This window comes from Myotis myotis, unplaced genomic scaffold (genome assembly GCF_014108235.1).
Source record: "Myotis myotis isolate mMyoMyo1 unplaced genomic scaffold, mMyoMyo1.p scaffold_m19_p_11, whole genome shotgun sequence".
NCBI lineage: Eukaryota > Metazoa > Chordata > Mammalia > Chiroptera > Vespertilionidae > Myotis > Myotis myotis.
The window spans coordinates 62,974,023-62,994,688 of record NW_023416315.1 but is presented as its reverse complement, the minus strand read 5'-3'; the positions used below and the strand labels follow the sequence as shown (position 1 = coordinate 62,994,688).

At 47.9% G+C, this 20,666-nt stretch overlaps 1 protein-coding gene across 2 annotated transcripts; it reads left to right on the top strand.

The window, feature by feature from the left end:
- The first annotated feature begins 1,353 nt into the window (after window positions 1-1,353).
- TSPAN33 (tetraspanin 33) lies at window positions 1,354-19,744 on the top strand. Of its 2 annotated transcripts, none has more exons than XM_036328732.1 (8): window positions 1,354-1,503; window positions 13,991-14,048; window positions 14,721-14,845; window positions 15,134-15,208; window positions 16,229-16,324; window positions 17,769-17,897; window positions 18,285-18,446; window positions 18,656-19,744. In XM_036328732.1, the coding sequence occupies exons 1-8, from the start codon at window positions 1,402-1,404 to the stop codon at window positions 18,755-18,757; spliced, it is 849 nt and encodes a 282-aa protein (XP_036184625.1). In that variant the 5' UTR covers window positions 1,354-1,401; the 3' UTR covers window positions 18,758-19,744. The 2 variants fall into 2 exon arrangements, with proteins under 2 accessions (XP_036184625.1, XP_036184624.1); XM_036328731.1 differs by having other exon boundaries at window positions 14,718-14,845.
- Window positions 19,745-20,666: the final 922 nt, after the last annotated feature.

Here is a 20,666-nt window from a genome sequence, read left to right as displayed (position 1 = left end):
AGGACATGCAGCTGATGAGGGTGGAATCAGGTTCCCCCCTCACACTCATTGTCTCAGTCCATTCGGGCTGCCATACAAAAATACCATAAATGGGATGGCTTATAAACAACAGAAATTCATTTCTCACAGTTCTTGAGGCTACGTCCAAGATCAAGGCACCCATAGATTCAGTGTCTGATGAAAATCTACTTCCTGCTTCATAAGCAGCTATCTTTTTGCTGTGTCTTCACATGAGAAAAAGACGAGGTTGCTCTCTGGGGTCTCCTTTATAAAGGCATTCATCCCATTCATGAGGGCTTCATTCTCAGGATATAAGCACTTCCCAAAGTCCCCATCTCCAAATGCCATCACCTTGGAAGTTAGGATTTCAACATATGAAAGGGGGGGGAAAGGGGGATAGGATTCAAACATTCAGTCTACAGCATTCATGTTTGTTACTTATGGTAGCCAGCACAGAGTCCACCACCTACACTGCGCTCAGCCTGAGTCAGATCAACGTGTTAAAAATGGTGCCTGTGTGTACACCCAGACTCTAGGGGAGCAGGGAGTGGGGATTGAAACAGTAATGAATTTGGAAGGCAGAATCGTTGGTGATGTTATCAAATGTCCACTGTTGGGTTATAGAACCTTAGAAATAAGCATTTAAAATGTGTAGTTACTACGCAGGAAGGCAGCTACTCTTAAATATTCTCCAATTGTCATTTACAGGTTAGTTTTGTCTCCCTGATTTTATTGCCATACCCCCTGGATTAGCTCTCTGCTCTCCTGTTTTCCCACAGCCTTGGGTGCATTGCTCAACTCAGGGTTCCCGTACTTGTTGATTGTAATGTATGTGTGTTTGTGTGTGTGCACGGCAACGGGATGGAGGACGCGGGTGTGTGATGCAGGGTGCACTCCTCCTATCCCTTCCCCCTTGAGCAGCTGCAGCCTGGATGCCTTCTCTCCCGGGGGAGGACGCAGAACCGCTGACCCTTTAGCAAGTTGTCCCTCACAGAACAGGTGTCTCCCCCTCCTCTCGGAGGAGAGGGATGGCAGGACCCTCAGTGACATAAGCGGCCCACCAATGAGAAGTCCGGCTTTGGCAGCCGCACCAATGGGCGGCCGGGGGCGGGTCCGGTTTCCTGGGAGCCCAGCGGGCGGGACTGGTCCTCGGGCCGCCGCGGAGTCTCCGGCGCTCACGCTGCCCGCGGCTGCTGCCGCGACTCCCGGCGGCTCCGGTGGTGGCGCCGTTCGCCTGCCCCGCGCTTCTCCCGGACGCAGGGCTCGGCACCTCCCGCCGCGGCGCCGCTCCCCGCGGCTCGGGCTCCGGCGGCGGCGCGGCTCATGCCCCCGGGCTCCGGGCGCGCAGGTGGGCCGGCCGCCGCGGGGAGATAGGCCCCCGGGGGCGGCGGCGGGGGGACCATGGCCCGCAGACCCGGGGCGCCGGCCGCCTACGGGGAGGACTTCTCCTTCGTCAGCCCGCTGGTGAAATACCTGCTCTTCTTCTTCAATATGCTCTTCTGGGTGAGTCTCAGGGGTCGCGGGGGCACCCGGGCTGCAGAACACCCCCGGAGGGTGGAGTGCACCGCCCGCGGCCGGGCAGGGGGCGTCCCAGATCCCGGGTTCTAGGGAAGGTGGTGAGCGGCACTGCCTAGTTTTCTAGGCTGATGGCACTTTGGGGTGATTTATCCTGGGGAGGGACACCCCAGGGTCGCTGTGTCTGGAGGGGGCGTTGGGTAGAGGGGATGTAAGGGATTCAGTCAAGACTTCTGGGCGTTCTCTGGGCATCGGAGGAGGGTCTGTGCCAGGCCAAAGAGGTGGGTGAGCGCGGGAGGAGCGGGTTTTTCTGTGGGACCAAAGCAGACCCACTGGTACATTCCTGACGGGGGGACTTTCAGGCCTGGGGACTGGGAGGCCCTGCTGGCAAAGAAAAAAAAAAGAGAAAGAGGGAAACCCCAGACCTTCCTTCCCCTTACCTCGCAGGGAATGGGTTCAGGGGCTCCGACCTCTTCCTTCTGCAGGCCTCTGGTGCCCCCTGTCCTCAGAGGCTGAGAAGGGACAGGCATGGCCTCCAGGGGTGGTGTCTTTCCCGGCACTGTCCTGAACTTGGCCCCCCTTTCTCAGGACCAGAGGCCATTCCCTGAGGTCTGCCGGTCTTCAGCTTCTTTAAATAGGACTCGATGTTGGGCTGGAAGGCCAGGGGTATTTTCAGACTCTTCTGCTTGTGGGTGGAAGAGTGGCAAACACTAGGACTGGGGTTGCCTGGCTTCTCATCCCCTCTCTGCCATGAATTGTTGCCTAGGCTGGGCAGTATGTTCACCCCTGCAGGCCTTAGTCTCCTCCTCCATAAAATCAAACCCAGTTTGATCAAGGATGGCAGGAACACTCTGCTGGAACTGAGAATCCCGCCGGACCAGATCATGAAATGCTCGTTCAGTCCTGTTTCATGTCTAGAGCGTCCCTGGGCCCCTCTGGATCTGAGAGTGTAGGGAGCTTCACCCCACCCCCCTTTCTTCTTCCAGCTCCAACGACACGGGAGCTGCCGCTCTAGGTACCCATTATGCTTGCCCCTCTCTCTGCCTGAGACCTAAAGTTCAGTCTTGCAGGAGGGAGTAATTATGAGTCTACAATATGTTTCTGAGGAGAGAGCGAGCAGACCAGGCATCTAAGCCAGTTGTTGTAAAGGTTTCACAAGGGCTGTGGTGTGAAGAACAGACACAGAGTACATAAGTGCGAGCCTGTTGGGACAAATGAGAGAAATCCTGGAGAGAGGTGATGACAGCTCACACTCAGCCATTGTCCTGGGAAAAATGAAGTTTGAGCTTTTGACAAATTCTCAGTTTTAGAACTGGGGGGGGGGGGGGGGCAATTTAAAAGACAGCATGTCCCGCACTCGCATTTTATATATGAGAAAGCTAAAGCACAGCGATGGTCATTGTTTTATCCAGGGTCCAACAGCTGGTTAGTAAGTAGGCTTGATCTGGCAACTTTTCTGCTCAACCACAGTGCCTCTAGGGGAAGTTCTTGGCCCAGATGGCTGCTACTGTAACTAGAGTGTTAGCAGTATTAGTCGTTAACCAGACAACCCAAGTTCCCATGGTCTAGGACAGGTTCTGCTTCAACTGCAGATTAGAATAGGAGAAAATTTCACCACCCCTCTGCCAGGGCTTGGGGATGTCCTAAAGGGAACTCCCCACCTAAGGGCAAGTCCCGAAAAACCCTCCTATGTTGTCACTGAGTGTTGCCAGGACAATGGCATGCTGTCCTCAAGGAGGACATACTATATCCTCAGTGCTAGCACTAACATCGCGGGACCTCAGAGCCTCAGGCCGACTTCCTCTATCAGCCAAGACTGCATCTCCTTCGGAGCCCTTGGCACCACACCCTTATCTGTGCTCCCCAGTGGCAACAACAGCTGGGTGCATCTGTTGCACTTGTGTTCATGGTCATTTTCTTGGACTTCCCCACTCCATTCCACCCCCTTTTACCAGACAGATGACTTGGGGAGGCTGCAGCCAGGGAGAGAGCTTGGCCCCACAGACCCATTTACCTTGGTAAAAATGCTTCATCAGAGGTCAGAGGACCGGGCTAACCAAGCTGATGCAACCCCAAGTTAGAGAAGAGCCCCTTCTTGGTTCTGCTTTAGACTCACCAAAGTCAAAGGCTCTGGAAATAGCACAGCGAAGGATGAGTTTCTTTCTGGCACCAACTTACTGTGTGACCCGAAGCCAGTATATCTGTCTCTCTGTCAATCTTTGTACTCTAAAAGGGAACATTTTTCTGCTTCTGTGAACTATTTAAAGATGAATGCATCACTTTGGGGACTGTTTTAGTTCTTCAAGATTTGGGGCTGGATCTAAGGATACATCTCTCCTGTGTCCTGGTATCCCTGAGACATTGACCTTCCCAGGGACAGCACTTTTTGGGTATTCCTGAGTATCAGTTCGCCCCCAGGCCCAGAGCTACAGAGTTTCATTCCACACAAGTGCAGCTGGGGAGGAGGCGCTGCTTCTGCAGATCAGGGTCATCTTTCTTCCCATCCCCCCTCCAGGGACTGGTTACTGGGTTTTCTTCATTGCAGACTTCCATAATCCTAATCAAATTCCCTTCTTCTGTCCAGGAGGCACCCATGGTTGGGACTGTCCACCCACTCTTTGTCCAGGCAGAGTGTTCTGGGAGCTGAGTATGGATGATGTTTGTGTCTCTGCCTGGAATACATTGGGAAGGTAGCCAGCATCGTCTGCGCTCATGCTCAGTGATGCAGAGGCGGCAGCGGTTACCTCTGCTGCTGCTCTAGGAGCCCTGACCCTGGGGGGCTTTGGAGCCTGACTCGGAAAGCTCCTTTGGGACCAGGACCAATTGCTCCTCTTTCCATTTTAAACCTCACTTTCCCTTTTGCCTGGGAGTTCTGATTTTCTCCCCAGAATCCATGGGATCCCATGGCTTGGAGTAGTTGTCCCAAGATACCAAAAGTTTTATTTAAATCTTTCAGTCAAAAAAATAGTCACCCATGCCCTAGCTGGTTTGGCTCAGCGGATAGAGCGTCGGCCTTCGAACTGAAAGGTCCCAGGTTCGATTCTGGTCAAGGGCACATGCCCGGGTTGTGGGCTCGATCCCCAGTGGGGGACTTGCGGGAGGCAGCTGAGCCATGATTCTTGGACTTCCCCTCTGAAATTAATAAAAATATATTTAAAAAAATAGTTACCTTGCCCTGGCCAGTGTTTCTCAGTGGTTAGAGTGTAAGCCCATGCACCAAAGAGTTGCGGGTTCGATTTCCGGTCAAGGGCATGTACCTGGGTTGCAGGTTTGATTCCCGGGACCAGTCAGGATGTGTGTAGGAGGCAACCAATTGATCTCTCTCTCCCCCTCCCCCACCCCCACTTACTCTCTTTCTCCCGTCCACTCTCTCTAAAAATCAATGGAAAAATATACTCGGGTGAAGATTAACAACAGCAACAAAAAGGAACAGCTGCCTGTCCTCACCAACACAGGGACAGCCCTGTGCAGAGGGAAGACAGGGGGTGGTACATGCCTTATCAGCCTTGGGCACACATTGGCAGGAACATTATCAGCACTGCCCACAGCAGCCACCTTCTTCCTTGTTGGTCCTTTTCCCACTTGGGGCAACAGTTGGGGTGGCTTCTGAGTCAGGCAGAATCCAGAAGCTCAGACCTCCAGCCCGTGCCTCAGCCCAGACTTCCCTGGTGTCCATGCCTCAAGGCTCCCACGGCACCTTATACATACTTTGATTGTCAGGCCCCTTATCTCTGCTGCAATTAGGCATTTATTTATGTCTCCTCTAGACCTCAGGCCCCTGAGGGTAGATTAACTTCTGTATTCCCAGTGCCCAGCTGTGTTTGGCACAGAGTGGGTATTTATTGAATGTTTACTGGATAGCAAATGAGAGAGCAGACCCTACAGGGTGGACATGCCCTTCCTTCCCCTCTCATGGACATTAGTCTGTCAATATACATCACAACTTTAAGTCCTTGAGCATTCCTGCTAGGGGTTATCCAACTGCGTTCTCCTTTGCAGGGGGTCCTGTGGCCTTCTCAAGCCTGGTCTGAAAAAATGACAGCCATCCTCTCCCTCAGGGCCAGGTATAATTACAACCTGTAGCAGCCGGATTTTTTTTACTTACAATACAGCACATGTGGACCCCCATTCAGGTCCTCCCTAGGCTGATTAAGGCCTCTGGTGAAGTATTTTCTTCGAGGAATTCACTTTCTTGTCCAGGACCACAGTATTGGAGTCTCCAGGGCACTCAGAATGCCCCACACATCTGCAGCACCATCTGTTATAATCTGACTCAGAAGCCATGAGGAAGTGACCAGGCATCAAGCCTGGCAAAAAACCCTCCTGAATGGCAGGAGCCCCTTCCCGCCACCAATACGCACACGCGCATACACACACACACACACCTAAGTACACTAGGAAGTAGAGCCCATCTCCCTCCCTTCCCCATAGATTAAGCAGGCTGCAATAAGTGAAGTAGTCACATTTTTTTTATTTTTTTAAAAAGCAAAAAATAAAATAATAAAGCCTCATAGACACAGACAACAGTATAGTGATTACCAGAGGGAAGGGGGGGTGGGAGGAGGTATAAGAGGGGAAAGGAGGGATAAATGGTGATGGAAGAAGACTTGACTTTGGGTGGTAAACACACAAGATAATGTACATATGCTGTATTATAGAATTACATACCTGAAACCTATATAATTTTATTAACCAGTGTCACCCCAATAAATATTTTTTTAAAACCACCCAAAAAGAAGACAAGAACCACACCCTTTGCTGTCAAGTCACATGCATACCTTCATAACTACCCTAATAGCTCTCTTTGCCTTCTAAGAAGTAGAAAATCATAAACTTCGAGCAGTCTTTGAAAAAAATAAAACATATAGCACTTCTCAGGGTCTCAATAGCAGGCCATGCATCAGGCTGGTCACTCCAGGGCCACGAGTTTGAGTATCTAGACTACTGTGAGCCCTTGTGGGCTTCCCTTATGCACTTGTAAACTTGAGATACCAAAACCAGTCATGGCCTAAGTAAGCTAAAGGGTTGGCCCTAGACATTGGAGAGCAAAGAGCCCCAATTCAGAAAGCCAAAAGCCATTTTCACACAGAGACTTGCCAACTCAGAAACTCAGGAACAACAGTGCTGGGTTGGCCACAGAAGGACCAGTGTGTGCAGATCCTGGGCCCAGCTTTAGCTCTAGCAGGCTGTGATTTCCTTGACATCATCCAAAATAAGAACAGAAAGGACTAAGAAACCGGAGTGCAGACACTTCCCTCCCAACATCCCTGTGGGGAGGGACAGGATTTTGATTCCTACAAAGGGAATCATTCTAATATCAGCTGTCCTCCACCATCACCCTCAAAAGAAGAGGGGAAGACATTTCAAGGAGGAGGAGAGGGCCCTGAGACAGATCCACCCACTTCACACAGACCAGACTTTAGAATGTGGAAGACAGGGCTTTCTCTCCCCGTGGTGGGCCCTGGATGGTGATGCTGTGCCTTCTCCTTTTGGGGCACTGTTCCAGGGACTTCCCCTGCTGGCACCATCACTTCCTGGTGCTATCTTCCTTCCCATTGCCTGAGCCCTACCCAGTTTAGAGATTACCAGCTGCTCCCCCAGAAGAACTGTAGGCAGCTTCTTCCCACTTCATATGTCCCAAGGCGATTGCACTGGTCCTGAGTTTGCTGTGAGGCAGAAAGAGGAAGGCAGCCATAAGGACCTAGGTTCCAGACCCACTTCAGCCACTCACTAACTGAGTGAACCAGGGAAAGTTACTTGAATTCTCCCAGCATCAGTTCTATAAAATGGAGATACTAACACCCTCTTGGGGTTGTGGTCAAAATGCAATGAAATAGTGATATAAAGTGTTTACACCAATGTCTGGTCAATTAATTACTATTGTGTTAAAAACAGCTCCTAGAGCCCGGCTGGCCAGTATGGTTCAGTGGTTGCGTGTTGAGCTATGAACCAAGAGGTCTTGAATCAATTCCCTGTCATGGCACATACCCAGGTTGCAGGCTTGATCCCCAGTGCAGGGTGTGTACTAGTAGAAGGCAGCTGATCAATGATTGATGTTTCCATCTCTCTCTCCCTCTCCCTTCCTCTCTGAAATCAATTTTTAAAGAAAGAAACAGCTCCTAGAGGTCACCTGTTGAGGGTGAACTTGAAGAGCTAGGATGTGTGCTTCTCCGACAAGTAGATGGAGATTGAGCCTGACTTCTTTCAGTCTTGAACTCCCTGCTATTAGCCAGAGGGAGATGATAATTAATGATGTCTTAATATGTTACTAGAGGCCCGATGCACGAAATTCGTGTAAGAGTAGGCCTTCGCAGCTGCAGTGGCTGCGTGGATCCCACCCCTGTAGCCACAGCAGCAGCCTAGATCCCGTGGCTGCAGCCCCGGCTTCTCGTCCGGGAGGTCATCTGGTCTAATTAGCATATTATGCTTTTATTATTATAGTAGTTTACAGAGAAGTTATATGTATATAACTTCTGTTATCTCTGAGGATTTTTTATAGGTTCATGGTTTAAGGCCTGACACACCACCTTAGTCTTAAGATGGAAATGGACTCCAAAAGCTAATCTGTGTGTGATTTTGGCATTTGAGCACGAGAGCCAGAACTCTTGTTCAGGGCCTTAACTTGAGGCCCCTATAACCCTTCCTCTCCCAGCACTGATGGCCCTGAAGTAGTGTCCTGGGGGCTGGAATAAGGTTGTTTCTCACAAACATCAAATTGTGGCCATCTTTTCTCAATTTGTTGGGGAAGGGGTGAGGGAGGCAAGATAATGGAGATAATTTTTTTTTCTACCATGAACATTGGTACCTGTGGCTGCTTATCTACCAGCTAGTACTAGCCAATGATAGTGGTGATGATTGAACAGAAATGTGAATGTACGTAAGACCACTGAACTGTACACTTGAAAATGGTTCATTTTTTTGCCAAAACCGGTTTGGCTCAGTGGATAGAGCGTCGGCCTGCGGACTGAAAGGTCCCAGGTTCGATTCTGGTCAAGGGCATGTACCTGGGTTGCGGGCATATCCCCAGTAGGAGATGTGCAGGAGGCAGCTGATCGATGTTTCTCTCTCATCGATGTTTCTAACTCTCTATCTCTCTCCCTTCCTCTCTGTAAAAAATCAATAAAATATATTAAAAAAAAAAAAAAGAAAATGGTTCATTTTTGTGGTATATGTATTTTACCACAACTTTTAAAAGAGTCAGTATCTTTAAAACAAAGTAAAGGGGGAAAGGTGCAAAACTGTTCCAGAGTAAAGGGGACTTGATCACTAAATGCACGATCCTTGATTGGCTCCTGGTTCTGAAAAAAGAAGAAAATAGTTAAAAGGACATTATCAGGATAAATGGGAAACGTTAATAGGGACTGTAAATTAGATAACAGTAATAGCATACTAACACTTAAGAAAAAATTTAACATATCAAAATTGCACAGGCTAAGCTGACAGAGCACTGTAGCTTCCCAGCGCGCTGTCACCTGAACAGTGTTAAGATCCGCTGCTTTACACTTTGGTGATGGCATGCAAGAGAATCCAGCTTAAGAAAATCTGATATAAAAAATGAGGATTTACAAAACTAATAAATGGGGGTGGCTATTTTTAAAATATATTTTATTTTTTTATAAGTTTTAGTTTAGGAAAATTGAGACGTAGTACAGAATTCCTATATACCCCACATCCAGTATCTCTTATTATCAACATCTTACACATGTATGATATATTTGTTAGAATTAATGGCATTATCGTTATTGTTAAGGTCCATACTTTATTCAGATTTCCTTAGTCTTTACTTAATGACATCTAGGATAAAACCAATTTCATTTAGTTGTCATGTCTCCTTAGGTTTTTCCTGGCTGTTACAGTTTTTCAGATTTTCCTTGGTTTTGATGACTTTGACAGTTCTGAGGAATACTGGTTAGATATTTTGTAGAATTTGCAGCAATATCCCTCTATTGCAGTGGTTCTCAACCTTCTGATCCTTTAAATACAGTTCCTCATGTTGTGACCCAACCATAAAATTATTTTCGTTGCTACTTCATAACTGTAATGTTGCTACTGTTATGAATCGTAATGTAAATATCTGATATGCAGGATGGTCTTAGGCGACCCCTGTGAAAGGGTCGTTCGACCGCCAAAGGGGTCGTGACCCACAGGTTGAGAACCACTGCTCTATTGGCACTTGCCTGATGTTTTTCTCTGATTATGTTGGAGTTATGGGGCTTGGGGAGGTAGACCACAGAGGGGCAGTGCCATTTCCATCACAGCATATCAGACACCAGTGATTTTTCTCGTTGATGTTGACCTTGATCATTTGGCGGAGGTATGTTTGTCAGGTTTCTCCACTGTAAAGTTAGCCCCCACCCCGCCCCTTTTCCACACTGTACTCTTTGGAAGGAAGTTACTATGTGCAGCCCACACTCAGGAGTGGCGAGTTACACTCCGCCTCCTCGAGAGAACAGTATCTACATAAATTATTTGGAATTCTCCTGCATGGGAGATTTGTCTTTTCTCCCCCATTTATTGATTTATTAAGTCATTTATATCAGCATGAACTCATGGGCATTTATTTTATATTTGAGGTAGTAAGTCCATACTTCTTTATTTTGATGTTCTTCTGTCATACCCACATCAATGTGTGGTTTTGTTTTTGCTTTTTTGCTTGTTTTTGAGCATTTCCTTATTTTCTGGTATTAGAAGAAACGCCAGGCTTATCGTGTATATTTCCTGCCCCAGTTCTAGAATCAGCCACTTTCCGAGGAGCCCAGGGGATGGCTATTTTCATTTTTAGTTGATTACTCACCCCACATATGGATAAAGGTACTGGTGCATGCAAATTAGTTTACATAATTTGATCGACAACTCTTCAGGAACATGCCTTTTGCTGGACTCAGCTATTTTAAAAACTATGTCTGGTTTTTTTAAGTTTCCAGCGAGGTTTTATTCTAGCCAGAGTATGAAAAGCTGTCCTAAGATGAGAAGTGTCTTTATCTCCATCCTTATCATGAAAGGAGGTCATTGGTGATACTGCGGGGTGTTATAAGGGTTTTGTGGCAAAGACTGATATGGTAGAAAGAACCAAACTGAGATGGAAATTGGATTTAGTCCAGATGTTACCACTGCACCTATGTGCTCTTGGTCAAGTATCACTTTGCTCTTTCTGCCTCATCTATAAAAAGAGATGAGTGGCAGAGCTCATTTCTAAGGTTCCATTCAGTTTTTAAATGCTCTGCTATTAACAATAACAGCACTATTTTGGAATGGCAGGAACTTTAAAGACTTCAAGGTGAGAGATGTGGGCAGGAATAGAAGTATGAAAGGGCAACTTGTGACTCCAGGAGAAAGAGGCAGATCAGTGACCGAAATGCAGAATTTTAGAGTTAGCTAGTGAGCACCAGCATAAGTGGTATTATTCATAATCATATGAAATATTAATGATAATATTAAAGTCTTAATCTTGATTGTAATATAGCCTGCGGCTGCTGCTCTAGATCCCTGGCAGGGTGTGTTTTAGGCTGTGGTTCTCAAACTCGGCCACACATTGGAATCACCTGGAATACAATCAGAACTACTGTTGCCCAAGTTCCAGTGCCAGAGATTCAGATATACTTGTTTTGGGGTATAGCCTAGGCATCAGGAATTTTTTTTTTTTAATATATTTTATTGATTTTTTACAGAGAGGAAGGGAGAGAGATAGAGAGTTAGAAACATCGATGAGAGAGAAATATCGATCAGCTGCCTCCTGCACATTTCCCACTGGGGAAGTGCCCACAACCCAGGTACATGCCCTTGACCGGAATCGAACCTGGGACCTTTCAGTCCGCAGGCCGACGCTCTATCCACTGAGCCAAACCGGTTTCGGCGGCATCAGGAATTTTAAAGTTCTTCTTCCCCCACCCTATTCTAATGGTGGCCAAGGTTGAGAAGCACTGCTTCAGGCTATAGAGCTGTGGCTCTCAACCTTCCTAATGCCATGACCCTTTAATACAGTTCCTCATGTTGTGGTGACACCCAACCATAAAATTATTTTCATTGCTACTTCATAACAGTAATTTTGCTACTGTTATGCATCGTAATGTAAATATCTGATATGCAGGATGTATTTTCATTGTTCGAGGCACACAGGTTGAGAACCGCTGCTATAGAGGCTCTTGCCCCTCTCCCAGATAACACATGTATCTCCTTAAGGGTAAGGACCACATCTTACTTGTCTTTGCAGTCCTCAGAGTACCTTGTACATAACACCTGATGAATTGGATTTGGAGAGTGTATTTGTTTTCCTATTGCTGCTGTAAAAAATTACCACAAACATACAACACAGTTCTTAATCTTCTTACAGTTCTGGAGCTCAGAAGTCCAAAGAAGCTCTCGCTGGCCTAAAATCAAGGTGCTGGCAAGGATGTGTGTGTTTTTTTCTGGAGGCTCTACAGGAGAATCCATTTCCTTGGTTCGTGGCACCCCATCACTCCAACCTCTGTTTCCACTGTCACACATATCTCCTCTGACACTGACCCTCTTACCTCCCTCTTTAAGGTCCCTTGTTGGTAATATTGGGCCCAACTGGATAATCTCCCCATCTCAAGAGCCTTAACTGAGTCACATTTGCAAAGCCCCTCTTGTCTTATAAGGTAACATGCACAGGTTCTGGGAATTAGTACAGGACATCTTTGGGGGGGACACTAGTCTATCTACCACAAATAGAGGCAGAACTACTGCTATAGCTACAGGCCCATGCCTGGAATTAACCACCCTGTGATACATGGCGGCTCTTTACTTTCCCTTTATTGTTTCAGCGTGTTAGGATTTAATTAGAGATCATCTTTGTGGAAAGTTGTACACTCTTGTGAAGATTGAACATGTGAAAAAACAGTGAGGCACCTAAAAGCAACAGAAATAAAGAGCAGATACGTATTTTTAAACGATCCAGTAAAGTGATATTCAGAAGTGTAATTGCCTGTGGTGTTTTAAAGAGCAGGCAGAGATGCTCCATCGCTCTGGCAAAGGGCTGTGCCTCTGGGCCTGGAGGATGACTGCATCTCTGTCGTGTGGTTTTCTTGCCGCCCACTCACCCTATTGCTCCCTGAGCCTGGTTGTGCTTAGGACAAGAAGCCAGTTGGCACCTCCAGCCCCACCCTCCGCTCTACAAACCACTCCCTGGACAAAGTGTGTGAGGGCCAGATGATAGCATATCTGGCCCGAAGTCAGAGACAGTGTCAAACGGTTGAAGGGTAAGGAGAGGGGGCTGTATATCTAGGCAGAGAAGGGTCCTGGAAGACATGGTTTTGGATAAGGGTCTTCCATTTACTGCTGAATACACCAGATGGCAGAGGCCCCTGAGGAAAATAATGTCTTTCTATGGAGGGATTAGTCTGACCCTGTTACCTGCTATCGGGGTCCAATTCCCTTCTCCCATGAAAGCCCCAAGACGGCTCTTTGCAGCTGGTCTCCGTCTTGCAGGACAGTGGAGTCTAGCCAGCCATATCCCCCACTGAGTTGGTCAAGACCCTGTTCTGAGAACTCTCTCCAGCCAGAGCGTGGCCCCAGCTATTGCCATGGTGACAGCCAGCTGCTTAGCACCACCAGCCTGGGGACAAAAGGCGGCCTAGGGATGTGCAAACTGGGGAGCCCTGGATGCCTGGAGGCCTTGGGGGGTGGCAGAAAGACCTCTTTGAGGACCCCTGATAGTCTCTGATGGGCAGTCAGGAAGTTTGAAAGGCCTCCATCCTCCATCCCTCCACACTGTAATCAGGGTTTATAAAGATAAAGGTTCCTTTGCCAAGGGAGTTCTGCTGTTCTTACACCCACACATTCATGCATGCATTCTTTCACTTTGGTATGCACTGTAATTCTTGAATTTGACATCATATTGACCTTCAAGAGAGTTGGAGACCTGGGAGTATGCATCTGTTTGTCCTGCTTTGACTTTAAGACCTGCCCTTTGATGTAGCTGCGTTAGAATCCAGAACTTCATGGCGCTTCTGTGTGACCCAGGGCAACTTAGTTAACTCAGAAATGATAGATCGTTTATTGTCAGGCATTGTGGTGCATACTTTCCATACATTATCTTATTTAATTTTCATCTACTTTTTTTTTTAATGTAGTTGTTTTTAATTCCCACCTTTAGATACAGAAACTGAGGCTCAAGATTTGTCCAGCATGGACCCAGGTCTGAGTCATTCTGAAGCCCAAGTTCTTAGTCATTGTTCTTAACCTTGTAAGCTGTAATTTCCTCATCTGTACAATGGGGATAACAGCTGCCTCCCAAGATAGCGGTGTTGTGAGGATGGAATGGGATAATCTTGGTAAAAGCTTCTCATGGAGATAAAGCGCTGACAGATGCTATCAACTGTATCCCTGGGGAGGAGAAGGCTGCTTATCTCTGTGTCGTGGGAAAGTCCTCCCACTCTCCTTTAAGGTTACCCGTTGGTGGCCAGGCCTCTGGTTTCTAAAATCTCAGGGTCTGGCTGGTCCCTTGTCTCCACAGGTGATTTCCATGGTGATGGTGGCCATAGGAGTCTATGCTCGGCTGATGAAGCACGCAGGTGAGCTATAGGTCCCCCTCTGTCTCCCTACGACTCTTGCCAGGCCTCTTCCTTCTCTGTCTCCTTCGGCCCTGTACCAGCCCTTCCCATGTAAGCTATGGGGCTAAATGGGGCAGCCACCCTGTAGCCAAATCTTGGCAGCGTATTCTCATGTCAGTTCACCTGGATTTCCCAGAGCTCCCATGAACCTTGCAAATATACCTGCCTTTTAGGCTTAGGAAATGTCTAGGAAAGAAGGTAGGCCTCTGGGAACAAAGTAATCAGAGGCTTCAGCCCCTCCCTCACTCTGTCCTGGAGTAACTCAACCTCCATTCCTATTCCAGTGCACAAAATCTCCAGGAAACCATCAGCAAAGCTGGCAAGCCTAATGCCATTCTAATTCTTTTCTGGAGCAAAAGTGGTCCCTCCTTTCTTGAGCCAAAGAATGAAGGCTCTTACTTTCTTAGTTCCTCAACTCAAATGCCACAAACCCTGCTGGCCCTTTTTGTTCTCCCCTGAGAGAGGAGCACTGCCTCCCCATAACCTTCACCCAACCGCACTAGACATCCCCCCTCTAGGGGAGGAGAACATTTGTGTGTGTGTGGGGGGGGGGGGGACACCTCTGCCCATTCCTGGGAGCCACCCTGAGTCGGCACCCGGCTCAGACTGAGAAACAGCCCCTTCTCCCAGAAGCAGCCTTGGCCTGCCTGGCTGTGGACCCAGCCATCCTGCTGATCGTGGTGGGCATCCTCATGTTTCTGCTCACCTTCTGCGGCTGTATCGGATCCCTCCGTGAGAACATCTGCCTCCTGCAGACGGTGAGTGCTCAGCGGCCCCACTAGAAAGACCTTGGCCCCCTTCTCCCTGTGCCTCTCAGCCTCCCAATGCCATTCCTACAACCTTTCGATGTCCTCTGTCCCATCCTACCCCCGAGGTCGGTGCTGTCCACTCCTCACTGTAGAGTTCAGCCCAGGTGACCCCTTTACCGGGTGGGGGGTCATCTGGGAGAAGTACCCTGTGGTCCCTCGGTACTTCCCCTGGCCCTGGGAGGGGCTGCTGCCCAACATGGTAACAGACTGTTGCCTTTTCCTGCCCACTCCCCACAGTTCTCACTCTGCCTCACCATCGTGTTCCTGCTACAGCTGGCTGCCGGGGTCCTGGGCTTCGTCTTCTCAGACAAGGTAGTGTTGGGAGCCGAGGGCCTTCTCAGGTGTGAACCAGAAGAGGAAGGGAAAGTTTCTGCCTGGGATTAGCCTGATTAATTAACCACAGCACCGAGAAGTATCGCCTTTGAAAGTTTCTCCTTAGGGATGAATGAGTAGCCTTTAAAGTCACCATATTTAAAGAGGACTTTAAGAGTGTGAGGTGTTCCCCTCTGACAATCTGAGAGGCTAGCAGGGAAGTAAGTTCTATGAACACAAAGTCAAAATAATCTGCAAACTTTAACTGCAAATGACTGGACCACAGACAACATGAAAAGCTTTTTACTTCTTTGGTAAAAAAAAAAAAAAAAAAAAAAAAAAAGTCTATTGGAATAAACAGTAGGAAGGAAGGAGGAAAGTAAACAAGATTTTGAACGGTGCTCACCATATCTGGACGTGATCTGTCATTCAGCGATGGTTCCTTTCATTAAGAACCAAAATTCCTTTCCCAAAGGGCAAATGATTGTAGAGGACAGTATAGGATTATGGATAGGACATTTGGGGAAAGTAGTGGAGCAAGAAGGAAGGGATCATGGTAGAAACTATGAAGTTGAGAGCCACTGTATTCATTCAGAATGTCCTAGTCCTTCTGGCTTAGTAAACTCTTAAAATGATAAAGGTAGGTGTGTTGAGTCTAAAGAGATGTAGTTCTCTTATGTCCACTAGAGGTCAGTGCTTCAGCTCAGTAAGCCTTTTTCTACTAAAAAAAAAAAAAAAGTTTGTCTGCTTTGCATCAGTCAGCAAGTATTTTGTGGTAATAGTATTCAGAAGTAGATAAATATTTGATTATCATGAAATGTGGCTCCTTGAAGGTCCACTGGTACCTGAGGGCCCAGGGATGGATGGGCTTCAGAACTGGCTCTCTTCCATCACTAGGACTTGGTTCTGATGTCAAGGCTAACTTAAACAAAGATGACTGCTGTCTACTGTTATTTCTGCAGGGAGGAGCAGGTTAGGGTTTAGTTCTGTGTTCTTATTCCCTACTTCTGTCTCTGGCAGGCACGAGGGAAAGTGAGTGAGATCATCAATAATGCCATTGTACACTACCGAGATGACTTGGACCTACAGAACCTCATTGATTTTGGCCAGAAGGAGGTATGGGCTAAGAGGTGGGGGTGGGCAGCTAGTGGTCTGGGAAGCTGTGAGCAAAAGTGCCTTCCCAAGAGAGGCCTCACCCTGCAGGCCTGTGGGCTTCTTCATTACCTGCCAGAGTAATGGATTCTGGGAAGGGGGCTGGAAAAAGAAATACATGCAGGGTGCTTTAAAAGTATTTTTAAGGGCATAGAACAGAATATATAGTAATCTACCACTTGTGTAAAATAAGAGGGAGAAAAGAACATGTATTCATATTTGCAAAAGGAATCTGAAAGGATATGTAAGAAACTATTATAAGTGGTTGCTTATGGGGGGGATGAAGAACTTGGAAGATTTTTTAATATTAACTTTTATTCAGAAATTAAATTTTTAAGATTGTGATAAAATATACATAACATAAAATTTACAGTTTTAACCATTTTTTAAGTGTACAGATCTGTGGCTGTAAATACAGTCACATTATTGTACAACCATCATCACCATTTACCTCCAGAACTTTTTCATCTTCCCCAACTGAAATTCTATATCCATTAAGCCATAGCTCCTCATTTCCTCCTCCCTCAGTTTCTGGCAACTGAACCATTCTACTTTTTGTTTCTATGAATTTGACAACTCTAGTACCTATTAGAAGTGGAATCACACAGTATTTGTTCTTTTGTGACTGGCTTATTTCACTTAGCATAATGTCTTCAATATTCACCCATATTGTAGGATGGGTCAAAATTCCCTTCCTTTTTAAGGCTCAACAATATTCCATTGTATGTATATGCCATACTTTGATAATCCATTCATCTTTTGATGCACACTTGAGTCAGTTCCAACTTTTAGCTCTTGTGAATAATACTGCTATGAATCAAAAGCTACATTTTAAATAAAAGTGCTTCTGAGACCAGTGTTGAGTTCCCCTTCCCCTGGCATAATAGACGCTGACCTAGTCCTACTTGCTTTCATGGAGTAATGATGGGCCCACAATATTGCAGGTCCTCCTCTTGTGTTTCCTCTACATTAACACAAATGTTTGCAACACTGAGCCTTTTATTTCAGTCAGTATTTTTGAACACCTCCGTTTGCCAGGCTCTGTGCTATTCAGGACTTCACAACCAGAAACTGCCCTCAAGAAACTCATAGTTTAAAGCAGTGGTTCTCAACCTTGGCTGCACATTAGAATCACCTGGGAATCTTTTTAAAATCCTGATTTCTGGGCCTTGTCCTCCGGAAATTCTGTTTCTTTGTTATGGGGTGGGGCCACAACAAGTTTAAAGTATAAAACTTCTTCCCCTGAAGGCCATTGAGAAACTTGGGCTCATGTTTCAAGATTGTGTTAAACACACCTGCCCCTACAAGTGGAAACTTGCCATAGACTTTTGGCTGTTCTGAGAATTCTCCTGATCACCTCATTGTGAGTGTGGGTGATTCTTAACCTCTGTGATGGGCTTCGTTGCAGTTCAGCTGCTGTGGAGGGATTTCCTACAAGGACTGGTCCCAGAACATGTACTTCAACTGTTCAGAAGATAACCCCAGCCGTGAGCGTTGTTCTGTGCCTTACTCCTGTTGCTTGCCTACTCCCAGCCAGGTAAGCAGACTTCACACCTCATTTCCTCCCAGGCAGTGATCTGAGTTACTTTCTGATTAGGGCAGTCACAATTGGGAATCCCCATTCCCAGTTTTGTTGGACAGCTGTCAGATGTTTTTCTTCACCCCAATCTGATGGCTTTGTTAGCCTTTTACTCATGTAGCCCACATGGGAGTTCAGAAGGGGTGAGTCTCTGAAGCAAAGAGAACTGGACTTGGATCTCTCCGAGGAAGGGAAGCCTGCATTTAGCAACTTATAACCTAGCATCCTCCACCTATATTCTCTAACAATTTAGGACTTTAAGAAGGGTGGGAAGCCCATCAGCTGGGGTCTGAAAGAAAAGGTCATTGGAATGGGAGTCCCACTCGGCTTTTACTTTCTCACTAGGCAGTGATCAACACCATGTGTGGCCAAGGAATGCAGGCCCTTGAGTACTTGGAAGCTAGTAAAGTCATCTACACCAACGGCTGTATTGACAAATTGGTCAACTGGATACACAGCAACCTCTTCTTACTTGGTGGTGTGGCACTGGGCCTGGCCATCCCCCAGGTAACTTACCCTGCAAGACTTGTGGGTCCCACAATTCTGCAAAGACTCCTTTGTTTGGGGGAGGGCCCCTGGGATCAGCTAGGGTGTCAGGCACTGACATTGCTGAGGAGCAGGGGATGAGATGGTGCTGACGGAACTGGGAAGATTGAGTCAGGGGAAACAAGGGCATTGCTCATTGCTGAGGGCCCAATCCTTCTTGCCTCTGCCAGCTGGTGGGAATCCTGCTGTCCCAGATCCTTGTGAATCAGATCAAAGATCAGATCAAGCTACAGCTCTACAACCAACAGCACCGGGCTGACCCATGGTACTGAGAGTCCATCTGCACCTCCTCACTATGGCAGCAGGCAAGCCTCATCACCAACAGCAGTGGGTACAGCGCTCAGTGCTCAATGGAGATTTGGATTTCCCCCCAGCAACAGCCCAGTGGGAAGAAGCAAACTCCAGACAGGCAGATGGCAGGTGCACAGGTGGCTCAAGTCTCGGGAAGATGCTCCTCCGCTCCCCTTTCTAGCCCTCAGCATTGTTAGAGAGTTATTTTGTATTGTTTCTAACCTAACCCATTTGGGTTTATGTTTTTTTAAGTTTTGTCTGGGCAGAGATGTTTGGGAACAGCAGTTGCACCGAGTCATGGGGTATAGCTGCTGCTTTTCATGGAGGCACTATAACTGACCGCTCTACTGAGGCTGCTACTGTGGTTGACGGACACACTCGGAATCCAACTGTTGCCAGCAAGACCTGGCTGAGGAGTGGACCCAGCAGCCCTGCCTGCAGTCCATTTGGCATGATACCGGCTCCAGAAGGGAAGGGAATGGAGCAGGCAGTGAGCTTGGGGGTCAGCTGGGGACAGTTGTATGTGTTGGGTAGCAATGGAAGGCAATATGTTTACTAAATGCCTGCCCTGCCATCCTCCCAGGTAGTCAGAGTGAGGTACATCCTGTCCCTCCCTCATTTCCATGGAAACATGGCAGCAAGGACAACAGCAGCCAAATTCATCCTTCTCTCCGACACCCTTTGAAAAATGTTTGGGACTATGGTCTCTATATTCTGCAGCCAGCAAAGGTGGAACTGAGCCATTCCTTCTTTTTAATTCCTCCAGTGTGGCCCTCCCTCTCCAGCGAGTGGGGTTCTTTAAGCTTGGCAGTGTACTGAGGAGGGGAGGTAACCCCCGCCCTCTCGCTCCCCCGCCCCCATTCCCCTGCACCAGAGCTCAGTATTTCTACAGTGTAAGAAGCAAGCAGGGATCTTGCTGGGGCAGGGGGAGCCAGAAATGGCAATAAAAGTTTGTTGACCTGGGCTAAGCTGAACTCCATGAATTTTCCATTCTGGCAACTAGAAGGGGAAGGGTAGCAGGCCCAGCGTGGGCCCTCCCTCCAGGAGGGGACTGGAGACTCCCCTACATACCGCTGTACCTCCTCGGTCCCATGTCCCTCTATCAGATGTGCCCCCTTCTCCCACAACCCGCTTCGTCTAAATTAGGTCGAAAGATCCCGATTCTGATGTGGAAATGCGTTAATTGTATCCCAGAACCTAATGTTAATTTTCTTTTTTCCAAACTAAAAGTGAACTAAAATTTGCCACCCAAAACTTTTAGGGTAGGGGTAGGTAAAGATATGTCTGGATACCGCGGTCTAGCGCTCTCCCCGGGTGAGACAGGAGCGAGGAGGGCAAAGGCCACCTCTTCAGGCCAGTCTTGGCCCTCCAGCCCCCTCTTTCATCTTTATGTGAAAGAGCTGGTCACCACAGCCCAGTGGTTCTCAACCTTCTGGCCCTTTAAGTACAGTTCCTCATGTTGTGACCCGACCATAAAATTATTTTCGTTGCTACTTCATAACTGTAATGTTGCTACTGTTATGAATCGTCATGTAAATATCTGATATGCAGGATGGTCTTAGGTGACCCCTGTGAAAGGGTCGTTCGGCCCCTTGGCGGTCGCGACCCACAGGTTGAGAACCGCTGCCACAGCCCATCTTGCTTAGGAGAAGACTCAGAAAAACATGTGAGACTGAGCGGGGCTTCCTCGGGCCCGAGGAGCGTGCAAGGGCGGCGAGCGGGGAGGCCCGCGGGCGAGACGGAGGGCGGGGCCGGGGCGGGGCCATCGTGGGTGGTCCTCGCCCCCGCGGCGGCCAGAACCAGCGCTTCAGCTCAGCCCCCTCGGAGGAGCGGGGGCTAGGCTGAGTGACCCCATTGCGCCGCGAGGGTGCCCCGAAGTCTCCTCGCCCG

Coding starts and splice junctions, on each gene's coding strand:
- TSPAN33 (XM_036328731.1), top strand. CDS start 1,402: ATGGCCCGCAGACCCGGGGCGCCGGCCGCCTACGGGGAGGACTTCTCC. Junction 1,504..13,990: donor TCTTCAATATGCTCTTCTGG/GTGAGTCTCAGG, acceptor TTGTCTCCACAG/GTGATTTCCATGGTGATGGT. Junction 17,898..18,284: donor GCTTGCCTACTCCCAGCCAG/GTAAGCAGACTT, acceptor CTTTCTCACTAG/GCAGTGATCAACACCATGTG.